The sequence below is a fragment of the Fukomys damarensis genome, unplaced genomic scaffold (genome assembly GCF_012274545.1).
Source record: "Fukomys damarensis isolate Sample0158 unplaced genomic scaffold, DMR_v1.0_HiC HiC_scaffold_39, whole genome shotgun sequence".
Taxonomy (NCBI): domain Eukaryota; kingdom Metazoa; phylum Chordata; class Mammalia; order Rodentia; family Bathyergidae; genus Fukomys; species Fukomys damarensis.
Window position 1 is genome coordinate 65,483,701 of NW_022900951.1, and position 16,925 is coordinate 65,500,625.

The window sequence follows — 16,925 nt, forward strand, 5'->3', positions numbered from 1 at the left end:
AAAAAAAAAAAAAAAAAAAAAAAAAAAAAGATTCTATCCATTATGTTTAAATAAAACATGCAGACAATATCAGGAACTAGGGAGGACACAGAACAACTGTATCTCTCATACATTGCTGGTAGGTATACAAAAGGTTACAACCACCAGAATAGAGTGTGGAGGTTTCTCATTAAATTAAATATACACTTACCATATGATCAAGTAATTTCGTCTTTAGGTATTTACTCAAGAGAAATAACAATGAAATATAAATAAAACAAAACAAAATCAAATAAATATATGTATTAAAATAAAAATTTTATTCACATAAAACCTGCACATGAATGTTTTATGTGTGGTGGTACCTCAGTTCATGAACTTCATTCCACACTTCTGGAAAAGATGGTCACATTTGTGTTCAAGCACGAAAGATGGACAGGGTCCTGGTCATCACCTGATGCAGGTTGCAAACATAAACAAAATTTTGCCAAAGGCTTCTGTTCATGAACCAAACTGTTCATAAACAAAAGCATTCATGAACGGAGGTACCACTGTATTTTCATTCATCACTGTGAAAATAGGAAGTAACGGAAATGAGTCTTAAAGTTGGGAATGGGTGCACACATCAAGCTATCACCATAAAATTAAAATATTATTCAACAATTTAGATGGTGCTGAGAACTCTGTATACTGGCATGTAGAAGAGTGCAACTCATTCTGTAGAAGAAGCACTACCCAGAATAAAGAACAAAGTTCAGAAGCTCACCTGGACACCCAAGGAGATAAATCTATCTAGGCAGATACAAGGAAGACCACGGAGTTAGAGTTCCTGGGAGAAAGAACAGAATAGACCAGCGGTGCTAGTCCCAAGAAAAGTCACTGGCTATTTTAAACTACAAAAACAGCTTAGGTTTTTACTTGGAAAGTCATTCTTTCCATAGAGCAGGCAACAATTGAAAAAGGAATCCTGTGTTGCACCTGCCATATTACCAGAGTGCGTTTGAAAGGTGCCATTTCAAAAAGGGAGAGATTACTTAAGACTGAGCCTCAGAACAACTAAAAACAACTTCATTTCAGGGTTCTCAGTATTATCTTCCCATAGTAACTAGATGAAAGACGGCCATGTGAGACAGTCATGAACATAGAGTGGGCTAGAAATACACCCCCTGAGAAGTTTAAGCTCAGACTGGGAAGGGCATGAGCCCTGATTTCTGTGTATATCAAGGCCCAGTGTATGAGGTTTTCAAAGGTACCTGCAACTAAATCATTGACATTATAAACAGCATTCCGCTTAAACCCTTTCCCTGTTGCCTATATCCAGAACAGACGGAGAGATATGGTTGCTTCCCACATCTAGCAACATGAGCAAGGACACACTTTGCTTGTATGCTGCTGCAGCCTGGGATGAATGGACAGAAGGGAAACTGGAGCCAAGTGGGGGGCACCTTACAAAGCCATAGGCCATAAAGGTAGAAGAAAGCTATGACTTGCTAGATTCCAAAATGATGCATCCTGCTAAGAAGCCACTCATTCAAATATATAGAGGGAACATAATTTTTATTCTGGATTATTTCTATTTTTTCTTTTCTTCTATGAGACTTATTTGGTGTTGCAGTTTTGTTCTTTTTTATGTTAATTTTCTCTTCTTTCTATTTTCCTTTGATTTTTGGTGGTTTTTTATTCTTTTTTAAAATTTTTTCTTCTTTTTCTTGTTTGCTGTTTTCTGCTATGTTTATCCAATTCTACTAAATTTACTTTACTCATTAAAAGGATACTTTATCTCACTTTTCTGTACTTCTCATCTTACAATGCTTAATTTTTTACATTTTCCTTTTGCATTCTCTCATTCCCTACCCTCTCTATCTTAGTAGGAAAACAATAAGTTTTATTGATAACTGTATGGTACTACTGTTGACTATTAATGGAGGTATAGTTGTTCCATTCAGCAGCTATTCCTGTATTTAGTATTTGGTGTGTCATACTGTCTATACAATAATTATAGATCTCTTTTCTATGGTTAAGTATAGTACATGATTGGTTCTTATGCTATGCAAGTAACCAAATTGTCTTTGACACTATTGCTGATTAGGAATTATTGCCAGGGTGATACAAATGTTGCTATTAATAGATTGTCTGTGAATGTCAATATCCTGATCGCTTCATGTCATTAAAAGTACTGGGGTCCATTACCAGAGAACTGAATGCTGTGCCAATTACACTGCATCCCCTCCTCTTAAATTAAGGGAGATGGTAAGATACTGGGCAACATGCAAAGGCCTATAGTCAGCTACACCCAGAGTACATCATTTAAAAGTAGACACAAAGTAATGAGATCTCCATACTAGCAACAAAATCTTACTACAAGAAGGATACACAAATATCAGCACAAATACACAAACACACACACACACACACACACACACACACACACACCAGAAACATGAGCAGAACAAGGAACAGAATGCCTCCAAAAAGTCCCAGTTGTCTCCAAGATGATACCTGGGCCATCAAAGTGAAAAAAATCAAAAGCAGCACATCTGAATTAACTGAAATAATAGAAGATTTAAAAACAAACCAATAATTAAATGGCAAGCTCAAAGATGATATAACTAAACACATACTAGATGTTAACAAAAATACAGTAAAAGAGATTTTACGGAAGACACTAATAAAAACTACATTAGCTAAACAAAACATTAAAATATATAAATGAACAGTTTATCAAGTAATTAGAGATCATAAGGCATCAAACATAAATACAGAAGATTAAAAATTCTATTGAATCAAAGGGGAGCAGAGGTGACCAATGTGAGGTCTGAGTGTCACAGTTAGAATAGAGCGCTGATATTTGTGTCCAAGTACGCACACATACCATGAAAACAACAAGAGAACATAAAAAGTGAATCAACCTCAATTGATGCAAAGACAGACTAATGAAAAATCAGAAAAAAGCAAAAATGTCATAAAATACACGTTCTCAGGAATAATAGAAGAAAACTTTGAAATATTGAGAAAGAATTAAATATTCAGATAAGTGACATATATATATATATATAGAAGCTAATGTAACCGTGATTAAAAAATAATCCCTCTAATCTCATTTTATTAAAAAGCTTCTGCACTGCAAAAGAAACCACCAATAGAGATAAGAGACAACCTACAAAGTGGGAAAAATTTTTACCAGCTGCTACTCAGACAAAGGACTATTATCTAGAATATATAAAGAACTAAAAAAATCAGCCCCCCCAAATATAAAGACCCCCCATTCAAAAATGGGCATCTGAAAAGAATGGACACTTCTCAGAAAAAGAAGTAAAAGAAGCAAATAAATATAGGAAAACTGTTCCACATCACTGGTCATTCAAGAGATGCAGATGAAAACAACACTGAGATTGAACCTCACCCCACAAAGAATGGCTATCAAGAAATCAAACAATAACAAATGTTGGTGGGGTTGTGGGGAGAAAGGAACCCTTCTCCATTGTTGGTGGGAGAGCAGACTTGTGAAACCACTATGGAAATCAATATGGAGATACCTCAAAGAGTCCCAGCTCTTCTAGAGGTTCTATTTGACCCAGCCATCCCTCTGCTGGGTATCTTTCCAAAAGAATTAAAAGAATCATATCACAGTGATATTTGCTCACTTGTGTTTATAGCAGCACAGGTTGTAATAGCTAAAACTTGTAAATAGCCCATTTGCTCATCAGTTGGAGACTGGATAAAGAAGATGTGGGTTTTGTTTTTCTATAAAATGGAATACTACTCAGCCATAAAGAATGAGAAATTAGATTCATTCATAGGAAAATGGATGCATATTGAGAATATACTCCTAAGTGAAATAAATAAGTCACACATGTGTAAATACCGAATAGTTTATCTGGTGTGAAAAACTGTAATAGTACATAAGATCCTAATGAGATAATTACAAATGTGAAATAGGAAGAAAAGGGCTAAAGGTGTAGGGAAAGTGGGAAGGGTAGGGGAAAGGTAATAAGGGAAAAGAAAAAAATTGGAGAAAATGAAAAAATGGAAATAAAGTGTTTGTAAATGGGGAGGGGAGGAGAGGGTGAAGGGAGAGCAGGGACAAGGGGAAAAATGAAAACTAAGACCTGTCATGTAAAGGAACAAGATCCCAATGATGAATGTAACTGTACTGTATACATAAAATGTACCAATAAACTCAATGAGGAAAAAAAAAAGAAAATAAGTGATAAAAATTCACTTCAAAGTAGTCATAGTAAAAAGAAGAAATGTCTTACAACAATAAAAAACAATCTCAGTGAAAAAAATAGGGAAGGGATGGGGGGGTGAAGGGAGGGCAGGGATAAAAGGAAAAAAAAGAGAACCAAGACCTGTTATGTAAAGGTATAAGATCCCAATGATGAATGTAACTGTATTGTATACCTAAATTGTTCCAACATACTCAATGAGGAAAAAAAAATGTAGCTAATTCCCAATTGCGGGGGGGATCCCTCTACAACATATCATAGTTAAAATCCCACAATTCCAACGCAAGGACAGAATCTTAAAACCTCTCAGAGAAAAGCAACAAATCACTTATAAAGGTAAAGCCTTTAAATTTAAAGCATACTTTCAGCATAAAAGTTAAATGCCAAAGGAGCTTCAAGTAAAGAGTTTCAAACTCTAAAAGAAAACAAATTCAATCTTTCATCAGAAAATGTAAAGACATCCCCTTCTTCTGTGTAGGCAAAGACAATATTGTCAAAATGATCATAATTCTAAAACCGATATATGGGCTTAATCCAATCCTGACCACAATACAAACAACATTCTTCAAAGAACTACAGAAAGCAATCTTAAAATTTATGTAGAACCAGAAGACTCAGAATAGCATAAGTAATCATGGGCAATAAGACCAACAGCAGGAGGTATCACAATCCCAGAGTTCAAGTAATCCTATAAAGCTACTGTGATAAAAACAGCATGGTACTATCAAAAAAAAAGAATACAACCACAGATGAACAAGAAATAACACCAAGAATAAATACATTGAATCATATAAAACTAAAAAGCTTCTGAACAGCAAGAGAAAAAAAAACAGTTTGAAGAGATAACCACAAAATGGGGAAATTTTTGTCAGCTATTCCTCAGAGGACTAATATCTAGAATATATAAATAATTCAACCCTGCTCCACTGTGGGTTGGACTGCAGACTGGTGCAACCACTGTAATATGGAAATACCTTAAAGAACTATGATTAGAGGTTCCATTTGACCCAGCCATCCCTCTGCTGGGAATCTTTCCAAAAGAATTAAAAGAATCATACAACAGTGATATATGTGCACCCATGTTTATAGCAGCACAGATTGTAATACCTACAACATGGAAACAGACCAATTACCCATCAATTGAAGCCTGGATAAAGAAGATGTGTTTTTTCTATAAAATGGAGTACTACTCAGCCATAAAGAATGAAAAACTAAGAGTCATTCTTAGGAAAATGGATGCATATTGAGGCCATACTCTTAAGTGAAATAAATAGGACACAAATGTTTAAATACCAAATAGTTTCTCTGGTGTGAAAAACTAAAAGTGTAAATTATATAACTGTATATATATTGTATAACTGACAACGTGAAATAGGAAGAAAAGAGCTAAAGGTGTAAGGGAAGTGGAAAGGGTAGGGGAAAGGAAATGAGGGACAAGAAAATATATGAGAAAAGGAAAAAATAGAAACAAAGTATTTGTAAATAGGGGAGGGGGGAGGGGCAAAGGGAGAGTAGGGGTAAGGGGGAAAATGAGAACCAAGATCTGTCATGTAAGAGTACAAGATCCCAGTGATGAATTTAACTGTACTGTATACTTAAAAGGTACCAATAAACCCATTTAAGATAAAAATGAATTCAAAATCTAGAAAAGTGTTACTACTTTACAAACATACATGACAAAATCTGGAGCACTCAGAAGAAATGGAGAGATTCCTTGACACACATGAATTACCAAAACTGAACCAAGAAGACTTAATTTTGAACAATCCAGTAACAGGAAATGAAATTGAAGTAGAAAAAAATGTAACACTAATACTTCTGAAACGCTTACATAAAATTCAGAGGGAAACAGCACTTCTAAAATCATCTCAGAAGCTAACATTATCTTGGTGAAAAATCAGAAAAGAATCCTACCAAAAAAAAAGAAATAAGAGCTAATCTCTCTAGTGAACACAGATGCAAAACATCCTTAAAAAGATACTGGCAAACAGAATACAACAAATCATTAAAAAGATCATATACCAGGACTAAGTAGGCTTTAACTTAACCCTATAAAGATATTTTAAAGTAAACAAAATGAATAAATGCAATTCATCACATAAAGAGAAGCAAGGAAAAAAATCACACATTAATCTCAACAGATGCAAAATTAACTTTGACTAAATTCAGCATCTATACATGATGAAAAACCCTGAAGAAAATAAGCACAGAAGAACCTTACCTCAACCTGATAAAAGCCATTTATGACCATCCCACTGCCAATCTCATATTAAATTGGGAAAAACTGAAAGTCTTCCCTCTAAAATTAGGAATAAGACAAGGATGCCCATTTTCACCAGTCCTGTTCAATAGAGTCCTCAAAATATTAGCAGGAGCAAATAGGTAAGGGAAAAATAAAATGGATATATAAAGGAAAGGATGAATTTAAAATATAATTATTTTCAGAAGACATGTTCCTTTATTTGCAAGACCCAAAAAACACCACAAAAATATTCCTATAACTAATAACCAAATTCAGCAAAGCAGCAGGACACAACACACACACACACACACACACACACACACACACACACATGCACACACTCACACACAGAAATCAATAGCATTCCTATACACTAATATTGAACTCTGAGATAAAATTAGGTAAGCAGTACCACCCACACTAGCATCAAGAAAAATTAAATATATAGGTGTTAATCTAACCAAGGCAGTGAAAGACTTTTACAATAAAAATTAAATCACTCTGAAAAAGAAAACTAGGGAGGATATTAGAAGAGAAAAGATATCCCCTATTCCTCCATAGGCAGAACTAATTAGATAAGATGACAGACAGACTGGATAGACAGACAGACTGATTGTTTTAATACAATCCCCCCAAAAGTATCAATGGCACTTCTCATAGATGTAGACAAAAAATAATTTAAAGTTTATGTTGAACCAGAAGAAACCTAGAATATCAAATGTAATCCTGGATTAAAAAACAAAGCAGAATTTTACAAAAAAAATTAAGGATGTTATATCACCAATACTTCTCAAGCACCTCAAAAGAAGCCCAAAATCATTTATGGAAGCCAATAACATCCTAATTACATAACCAGATAAAGACCCAACTGAAAAAGAGAACTATAGGCCAATCGTCTTAATGAATATAGATGCAAAAATTCTCAATAAGATATTACCAAATTTCAATGCATTATCAAAAAATTCGTATATCATGATCAAGTAGCTTTCATTTCAGAGATGCAAGGATGGTTCAACATATGTGAATCAATAAATGTAATACATCACATGAACAGAAGCAAGGTAAAACATCACATGATCATGTCAGTAAATGCAGAAAAAGCTTGTGACAAAAAAATTTTAAAAAGATCCTCAAGAAAACAGGTATAGAAGAGCCAAACCTGAATATGATAGAAGCTGTATATGACAAACCAATTACCAGCATCATATTAAATAAGGAAAACCTAAAATTACTCCCCATAAAATCAGAAACAAGACAAGGTTTTCCATATCACTTCTTCTATTCAACATAGTACTTGCAACATTGACCAGAGCATGGTATTGTCCATTACAGAAATACAAATTAAAATTACACTGAGATATTATCTTACCCCACAAAGAATAGCTATCATTGAGAAATCTAATAATATCAAATCCTGACAAGGATGTGGGGAAAAAGAAATTCTTCTACATTACTGCTAAGAACGTAAACTAGTTTAACCACCACGGAAATCAGTTTGGAGATTCCTCAAAAAACTAAAAATAGAAATTCCACTTGACACATCTATCCCATTCACAGTACCTTGGTGAAAGAGTTATAATCAGCACATTACAGGGATACATGCATGCTTATATTTATAGTAGCACAATTTATAATAGCTAAATCCTGAATAAAGCATATATTTCCATAATAAGATGGAATGGATAAGGAAAATGTGGTATTTATAAACAGTGGAAAACTATTTTATTATAAAGAAAGACAAGCCTGAGTCATTTGTAAGTACATGAGTGCAACTTGAGAACATAATGTTAAGTGAAGTAAGTCAGATAAACAAGCTTAAATACCACATGGCTCCTATTATATGAGCAACTCAAGAAAAAATATAAATATACAAATAAATAGCAAAATAGAAGAAAAATAAAGTGGAAGCTGGGAGAAGTTCAAAAAATTTCCCAAATTATCTACTGCATTATTTCAAAAATATTTTAATATATATGGTAATTTCTTTCATTTATACTACTATTCTCTCAGTTCATTGAAAAGAAAGTCTTGTGCTATTATATGTTTTATTGGTATGACACAACCTTTTATTTTTCTATCTTGTACTCTGAGTAACTACTTTGAAGATAATGATACACAGTGTACTAGCTTATTGTTCTCTCATTACATTGTTTAAAATGTTACTCAATAAAATAAAAAATATATAAAAAAGGAAACAAACAAGCAAAGCTTTACATACAGGAAGGTTCATAATTAAACAAAACTCGTTGAAATACTGTGAAACTATAAATTATCTAATACTTAGGACTGTATATTCGCATCAAAAACATTGATATATTTGACAATGTGAAATAGGAAGAAAAGGGCTAAAGGTGTAGGGGAAGTGGAAAGGATAGGGGAAAGGAAGTAAGAGACAAGAAAAAATATGAGAAAAATGAAGGAATGGAAACAAACTCTTTGTAAATAGGGGAGGGTGGAGGGGGTGAGGCAAGGGCATGGGTATGGGGAAAAGTAAGAACCAAGACCTGTCATGTAAGGGTACAAGATCCCAAGGATGAATGTAACTGTAATACATACTTAAAATGTACCAATAAACTTAATGAGAAGATAAAACAAAACACTGATATCATTGCAAAGAAAGTAGACTGAATGATTAAAACTTATAGATCACATTGTCTTCTTGTTACATACCTTGTATCTCTTGCTTATAAATTAACATTAACCCTAACTATTCTTCATCCCTCAGTTTAAATTTCTAAAAATTATATTCAAAATTCAAATTAAAAGACTAAATATAAAACAACTTGGTATAATTATTCCCACATTGACCTTAACAGTATAGAGAGGTAGGTTTTTTTTCTATACTTTTTTCACTTCCATTTCTCACCTCTGGCAAAACAGATATAACTTTTCACAAAAACGAAAGGAATACTTAAATTCTAATTACCTTCTCAATTAAAAGTTATCTTATTGTAAAATACAAACTTTTATATTATAAAAAAACTTCAAATTATTTTGTGCTCCTTTCCTTTATCATTTTTTCCTACCTTCACTCTCTTGCAAACATACATTGTTTCAGTTATATATAAACAGCCTATCCAAAAACACAATCAGCCTATGAATAAGACTCAAAACTTTAATTTTGACCTATTTACTTCAGTTCTTAATGTTACAACTTCATACTCTATTTTCATGTTCATCCAGTGTACTTAGAAATTGAGAGAAACTTACCTTTACAAGGTACCAGTTCAAAATTCTCTTTAAAGATCACATCTTCATTTTATTTTGTTCTAGTATTCTGTATTCTGATAATTAAATACATAATTAACTATCTACTAAAAATGGGCCTTTTAAGATTGGCCCACTCAGCACAAATGGCCTTGAGATCCATCCAAATTTGTTGTGATCATCAGCAGTTCTTTCCTTTATATTGCTGAGTAGTATTCCATTCTGTGGTGGTATCTGTTTATCCATTCACACTTTGAAGGACATTTGTGACATTTCCAATCTTGGGGCATTAAAAATAAAGCTATTATGAAGATTCATGGATAGGCTTTTGTGTGAAATAAGTTTTTATTCCTCTAGGATAAATGCTTAGGAGTGACTACTGTATGGTTCTACAACAGTGATTTATATAACACTCAAAATAACAAAAATATAGAGACATACAACACATGTTTGCCAAGAGTCAGGGAAGGAGAAGGGAAGGCGTCACTATATTTCAAATGTGAAGAATCTTTATGCTAACTTCTATAGTCAAGACTATAATCAAAATTATTTGTTTTTACCTAGAAAACCAAATACCATTTTGAATAGAATAGTGTCTCTTAAATGCATAACTTTGAGAAATTTTAATTAGAATACAATAAAAGCTATATAACCTTTCATTGAACTTAAGTTTACTAAAAGTTAAAATGTGAATCAAGAAAGAAAAAATAAAATAGGATAAGATAAATGTACTATATATTGATATAGTGAAAAAGTCAAGCAATAGTTCTAAGAATGCATAAGAAAATTTCCATACCTGTTAACTTGATATGTCCTATTTCATCAAGCAAAATGCTGTAAATCAAAATTCACATTTAACAAGATGCAAAAAATTTATATAAAACATTTACATGTCTTCATAAATTAAAAGATGACTATTTGCTATATTAGAAAATTTTAAATGATAAAGTGTGTATTATAAAAATTATTTTTTACAAATGTCAATTAACTATAAAATCAATTTATAATATCCTATAAAAAACAATACATGAAAATGTAATTCTAGTTCTGCAAATATAGACAACAGGATTATATAAGGAAAATATAGCTTTACTTTTCTGGCTTCAGGTCTCTATATACAATTCCTAGTCGATGCAGATGATCCAAAGCAAGGGCCAGTTCTGCAAGGTAAAATTTCACATCTTCTTCTGTAAAAAGAACCTAGAATAAAATAATAATTTACTATTTAATCTTTTTTTCAGTACTGATTATTTTAAAAATGTATTTCTTTTAAAACCAGTAAGACAAAACTGGGCAAATAATAAGAAAATAAGTGTAGTTAATTTTTATTTGATTGGCATAATCATTGGGAGTAGCAGAGATTTCTACATACTGTAGATGAAACTAACTTCTTTTAAGAATTTTCTCTTCAACATAATCATTTCATGTAAAAGTTTTGAAAACATGCTTATATATCTTCTTAATTAAATGTACTGCATACAGAATTCATCTTTTTTAATGATACAGCATCATAATACCCCTATTAATGTTAACACTCTGCTTTATTTAACACAGCACTGTACCCTGAAAATCTGAAGTATATAGGATATGTTCTTTTAACAGTAGTCATTCCATTATTTCTACAGTTTATTCACTAATAATAAAGTTTGAGTTTAATGGCAACGTTTTCCTCCTCTTCCTTTTTTAGGCAGCACTAAAAATAGAACCCAGGGCCTAACAGTATATTACACAGACAGCCCTTCTTATTTTTCATTTTGAGACAGAGTTTCATTAAATTGCCTAGGCTGGCTCAAACTTGTCATCATCCTGCCTTAGGCTCTCAAGTAGCTGAGATTGCAGGTCTGCACTGCTGCCCTGTCTCTCCATTTTCCTGTGTCTGATAATAGAGTTGCTATGACAAAGTTAAAAGAGTACTATACTTGAAATCAGAATTAGTATATAACACTAGACATATCATTTTGACTTCTGGAATTGGTCTTTAAATCTGTAAAATGAGAGTGTCTGTTATATCTACCTAACAAAGTTATTTTGAAAATGATTTATATTGAAAAGGGAAAGCCTTGTAAACTGTAAAATGCTAAGTAAACATAAAGTATTATTGTTATAGGTTTACATCAGCTTTCTTTTACAAATATATTAATTTATACACAGAATTGGGAGCTACTGCCCCATTAGTTGCAACTGTTAGAGTCCATCATGGCTTGGGATAGACAAAAAAATGTCTGGTTATGGGTAATTTTCATAAAAAAATCTTGATTATTAGGAAAGCTCAAACTTGAATAAAGTACAATAAAGTCTCACAACCATCTTGCCCATTTAGAATTAAAGCCACTGCATTTCACAGTACAGATTCAGTCTACTAGTAAAATTGCAGAGAACAAGAGGTTAAAGTTAATTTTTGATAACCCATCTACTAATTAAAATTATTAATATAAAAACAAATATTTTTCATTATCTAAATTTCAAAGCATTAATTTAAATATCATAATGACAAATATATCACTTCACTTGTGCTTTTATTAAGAATAAAATACTTGCTAATTATTTAAATTCTGGACAAAGATAATTAAAATGTTCATTGAAACCTAACATAAGAAAAAACCCTAAAAAAATATTTTTGCAACTCTAGATAAAGAAACATTGCATTGCCTATGTCATAATTTATATCAAACCTATTATCCTGTCAAGAAATTGCCTCGGTCAAAAACCTCATAATGGATACAAATAAGGAAATTACTAAAAAGTAATTATGTACCAGGTGCAATTAATTATGTGTCAAGTATTGCACATTAACTATGCTATTACAATTTTTGTATGAGGTAAATATATTCAACATCTTCTGTATGGACAAAGAGCTTCACAGTGCTTGCTTGCCCACAATAACATAGCTAGTAAGAATGAGGCCCTCAATTTGAACTTAGGGACTCTTAATCCTACAAGAAACATTTTCCCCAGAAGCCACTTCTATCACATACTGTACCAAAAGTTCTCGTCCTAAGTTTTAGAATCACTAATAATATTTTCCTGTTTGGTGAACCTTTCTACTCATGAATTCCTATCCAAAATGAAAATTATCCAAAATTGCAGTATTAAAAGCAGCACTCAATATTTTCTTGCATATGTAGGTTTGAATGTGTGTGTTAACACACTGGTCTCCTTTATTATCCATGTAATATTATATCATAAACATTCTAACATATCTTTCAAACGTATTTATAGAATTTTCAATAGAAATACAATATTAACCATACCAATTTACCATGATTTACCTAATGTTCCCCTTCTGGCCAATTAGGTTATTTCCAATTTTCACTATTTTAAATGATTCTGCAATATGCATGTATCTTTATTAATATTTATTATTATTTTCCCAAAATGAATTCCTAAGAAATAAAACAGGAAATACTGGGTCAAGAAGAAAAATTGTCCAAATTCCTACAATACACAAAAATTATTTTCCAAAAAGGTTACAATAGCTTCCACTCCCATCAGCAGTTTGTGAAGTCATCTGTCTTGCCACCTCTAGGACAATTCCGAATATAGCCTCTAAAAATCTTTCATATTTGATCGATAAGTGGCATGCAGTTTTACTTAACTTTTTATGCTTCGATTTTTTTTATATTTACTTGCCCTTCTATTTTTAAATAATTATCAGTAATGTTTTTGTCTATATTTCATTATTAAGTTACTGTTTGGTCAACTGCTACAAGCTTCTTAAATATTTAAAATGTCATTACTCCATCATATTAGCTGCAAATATTTTCCAACTTTGTGCTAGTTTTTTACATTCAATAGTTCACTTTTTGGGGGGTGGGTACTGGGGATCAAACTTAGGACCATGTGCTTGCAAGCCAGGTGTGGTGCCCCTGAGCTAAATTTCCAGCCCGCAATAGTTCTTACTTTTATGTATTTTCTCCCCTCACTCCTTTAATGTTTAATAATACTTTCTCATTTCAATGATCAAATAAATATTTAAGTACACTTTCTTTTAGGATATAGTAATTATTTTCCAGACTTATTTAAGATAAGTAAATTTATTTTTATATGTGGCAGAGGTGGTATTTTCAAATAAATTTTGAAATATCTAACCAATTTCTCAAATACTATTTACTGAATAATCTTTGACACTAATTGATAATTCATCCTTTATCGATAATAATATATGTTATATACAAAGAATATTCTCAGACTATACAGTACATTTCTACCCTTATATTAATATAATGTCTTGCTTATAGAAGCTTTATAAAATTTTGTTTTCTTTCCCCTTCTCTCTGTAAATTATGCCTCTTTATGTTGCCCAGGATGGCCTGGAACTCTTGGGCCTATATCATTCTCCTGCCTCAGATATCCAAGTAGATGAGATTTAAAGCTTGTTTTAAAACAAGAAGCTGGGCAAAGAGTATTCTGTAGACGGATCCGAACTTCTTAGTTCTTTTCATTTGCTTATTTTTATGGATAAACTATAAAATAATTCTGTCAATTTGAAACAAAGATTCTGATGGTGGCATTGTTTGGAATTTTGTGATGTCAATAATAATAATAATAATAATATTTCACTGCACCATACTTTCTCGATATTAGCAAAGTAGAGCATAGCTAAGAGTTTTGTATAGTTATGCGTGTAACTGTGCATTTTGGAGAATGAAATTTGGGAAGGTAACTTTTCCCTTAATATATAAAAAACAAACGATAAAATTTTCTTAACACATACAAAAACTATAATTTTTAATTCTAAGGCATAAAGAATAAGTCTTCATTTTGAATTACTTAACAACTTTTTAATATATACAAGTGAAGTATAACCAACAAATAACTACTTATAATAAGCTGCCTATAGAAGTAAACATTGAATCAATTTTTAAAGCCTGTTCAATGAATAATTTATTGTCTTTGGGAAATGCATTTAAAATGCTTGCTCTTACCTAATATTCCAGACTTAGGAATCAAAACTTACTGACTGCATCTCTGTGCTAGTATGGGTTTAGATAGTCCCACATCGAGAATGGAGGTCTGAAGAGTTTAAAAGAAAATTAGAAATGACTACAAGTAAAATTTTTTCAAAAACATTTGTGACACTTCTATAGTCTAATACAAGAAATCATGAATGTTGGAGCCTGGTCATACTTTTGTCTCTCTATGCTTGAGACTAGCTTATAACAAGTTTCTTAAAGACCCTCCTTAGAAGGGGGTCCTAGACAAACACTATCACATACTGAATTCTGTTCTACAATGAACAGTATACCAAGACCACACTCCATGCTCATGTTTGGCATGTTCTGCACTGGAGGTAGACAGATATAAGCCAGAGACCTTAGCCACTTAAGCACTGGCTAGTATCCCAGAAACACATTGCTCCTTGTTCACAAATTCCAGAGCTCTGGGAATCAATGATAGCTCTCCCACACTCAACATTGTAAATTCTGGACGTGAGAGGTTGAACTATAATCATTCAATTAAAATGCTCCTCCCAAACTACCATTTCAAGACAAAATGAAGTAGACAATGACAGGAGTTATTCTCCTGCCTAAAACACCTAAAACACAGGCAGGACAAAATATATGAATGATATTTTTGAGACACTGGACATCTAGCAACAAAAGACAGTGAATACTGAAAGATGAAGGAAAAACAAAGTATGCCCTACAACTGCCCTAGCTTACTATCATAATAGAGTTTCTAAGCCATGGTACAAAGAAGGCTAACTCAAGTGGAGCCTGGAATAATTTTTGAGCTGATGAATCAGAGTCAAGTGTCCGGGAGAAAGAAGACAGAATTCACAGGATATTAGAAGTACAGGAGAAGAGAAAATTTCAGAGAGAAACCCAGAGAATTATAGATGATCTCAAGTTTTCAGCAGAAATATTCTCAGCACATATAAGGACACTATCCTGAATCAGGAAAAAAAAATACACACAAAAAAAACAAGGATTAGAGGAACTGATCAAAGGAACTCATGGAGGGCCAAGAATAGTTTATTTTATCTGTAGCCCTAACAAAAAAGCTCATACACGGATCATTAAATAGAGTTATTAGAAGGGCTTTGTTTCATTAGCACAGCAAAATCAATCCTTTAGTAAATGCTGTTCTGGTATAGTCTAAAAACTTTAAAGACCTGAAAGAATCAAACTAGTTTTATGACTCATAATAAAGCTCCATAAGATACACAGAAATATGAAAATCTCCATTGCCTAATAAGATAAATTTCACTATGTCTGCTTTCCAATAAAAAAACTGCCAATCATGGATTAGAACACACTATTTGAGCCAACAAGAACAACTCTAAAGGATTAAAATAATTCACTAAGCTCACAAAGGACCAGGACAGCTCAGTTCTCATCAGTAAGAGTTTAAAAATCTCATAATAAGAAGGATATCGGTTAGAGTATAACAAGGGCCATACATTAATACTGGAGAAAAATTAAACCTATACTAGATACTGTCCTAGACCCATGTGACCAAGGTCAAAAGCAAAATGCAGCGCTAGGAGTGTAGCTTATTACCAGATTACTGGGTTAGCTTGTATAAGGCCAGAGTTCATTATTCAGCAATTAAAAAAAACAATGTGTTCAAAATGATCACAGTGTTTCCAAGAAAATGACTGCTTTCTAGAACGAAACTAAATGCTATTTATAGGAAATTAAAAAGTAGCATGCAAGAAATTAAATTCACAATATCTACCATCCAATGAAAATGATCATGTAATATGTTGTCACAGAAGCATAAAAGAAATCATCTATCATTGACAATATTTGAACAATAAGTGTGGCTCTGTTCCAACAAAGTTTATATTCCAAAAAAAAGCAATTCGGTTTCCTTAAGTATTACACATTAATGTAAAGACACAAATAGGTTAAAATTAAAGTATGTGAGAAGATATACAAAGCTAATACTAAGTTTTTAAAAAGCTGGATTGGCCATATTAATATCAAAGTAGACTTCAAAGTGAAAAGGGGATCCCATAAATAAAAGTGTCAATTTATCAAGAAAGAATAATAAATATGTATGTACTAATAACAGAAGATTGAAATACATGAAGCAAAAAGTGATAGGAATTCAAGAAATATACACAATATCATATTCAAAGATTTCCACCTGTCTAAAGATTCTAAACATGTGTACAATTACTGTGTATAAGTAAAAACATTTTAATTTATAAAAGAAAAATTAGGCAGAAAATAAGTAACTATATGGTCAATTTAATACTGATATTGACAAACATTATTTAAATAACATTTATAGAAATTTTCATCAACCAACAAAAGCAG

The 16,925-nt window shown here is 32.2% G+C and overlaps 1 protein-coding gene across 1 annotated transcript in view; it reads right to left on the reverse strand.

Annotated features, from left to right (window-relative positions):
* Rps6ka6 (ribosomal protein S6 kinase A6) overlaps positions 1-16,925 on the reverse strand; it is a 168,624-nt gene that overhangs the window by 67,620 nt on the left and 84,079 nt on the right. Inside the window, exons 7-8 of the mRNA XM_010612862.2 lie at positions 10,751-10,857; positions 10,454-10,491 (exon numbers count right to left, since the gene is read on the reverse strand). Of these exons, the coding sequence (XP_010611164.2) occupies positions 10,454-10,491; positions 10,751-10,857 (145 nt within the window). The remainder of the gene's footprint in view (positions 1-10,453; positions 10,492-10,750; positions 10,858-16,925) is intronic.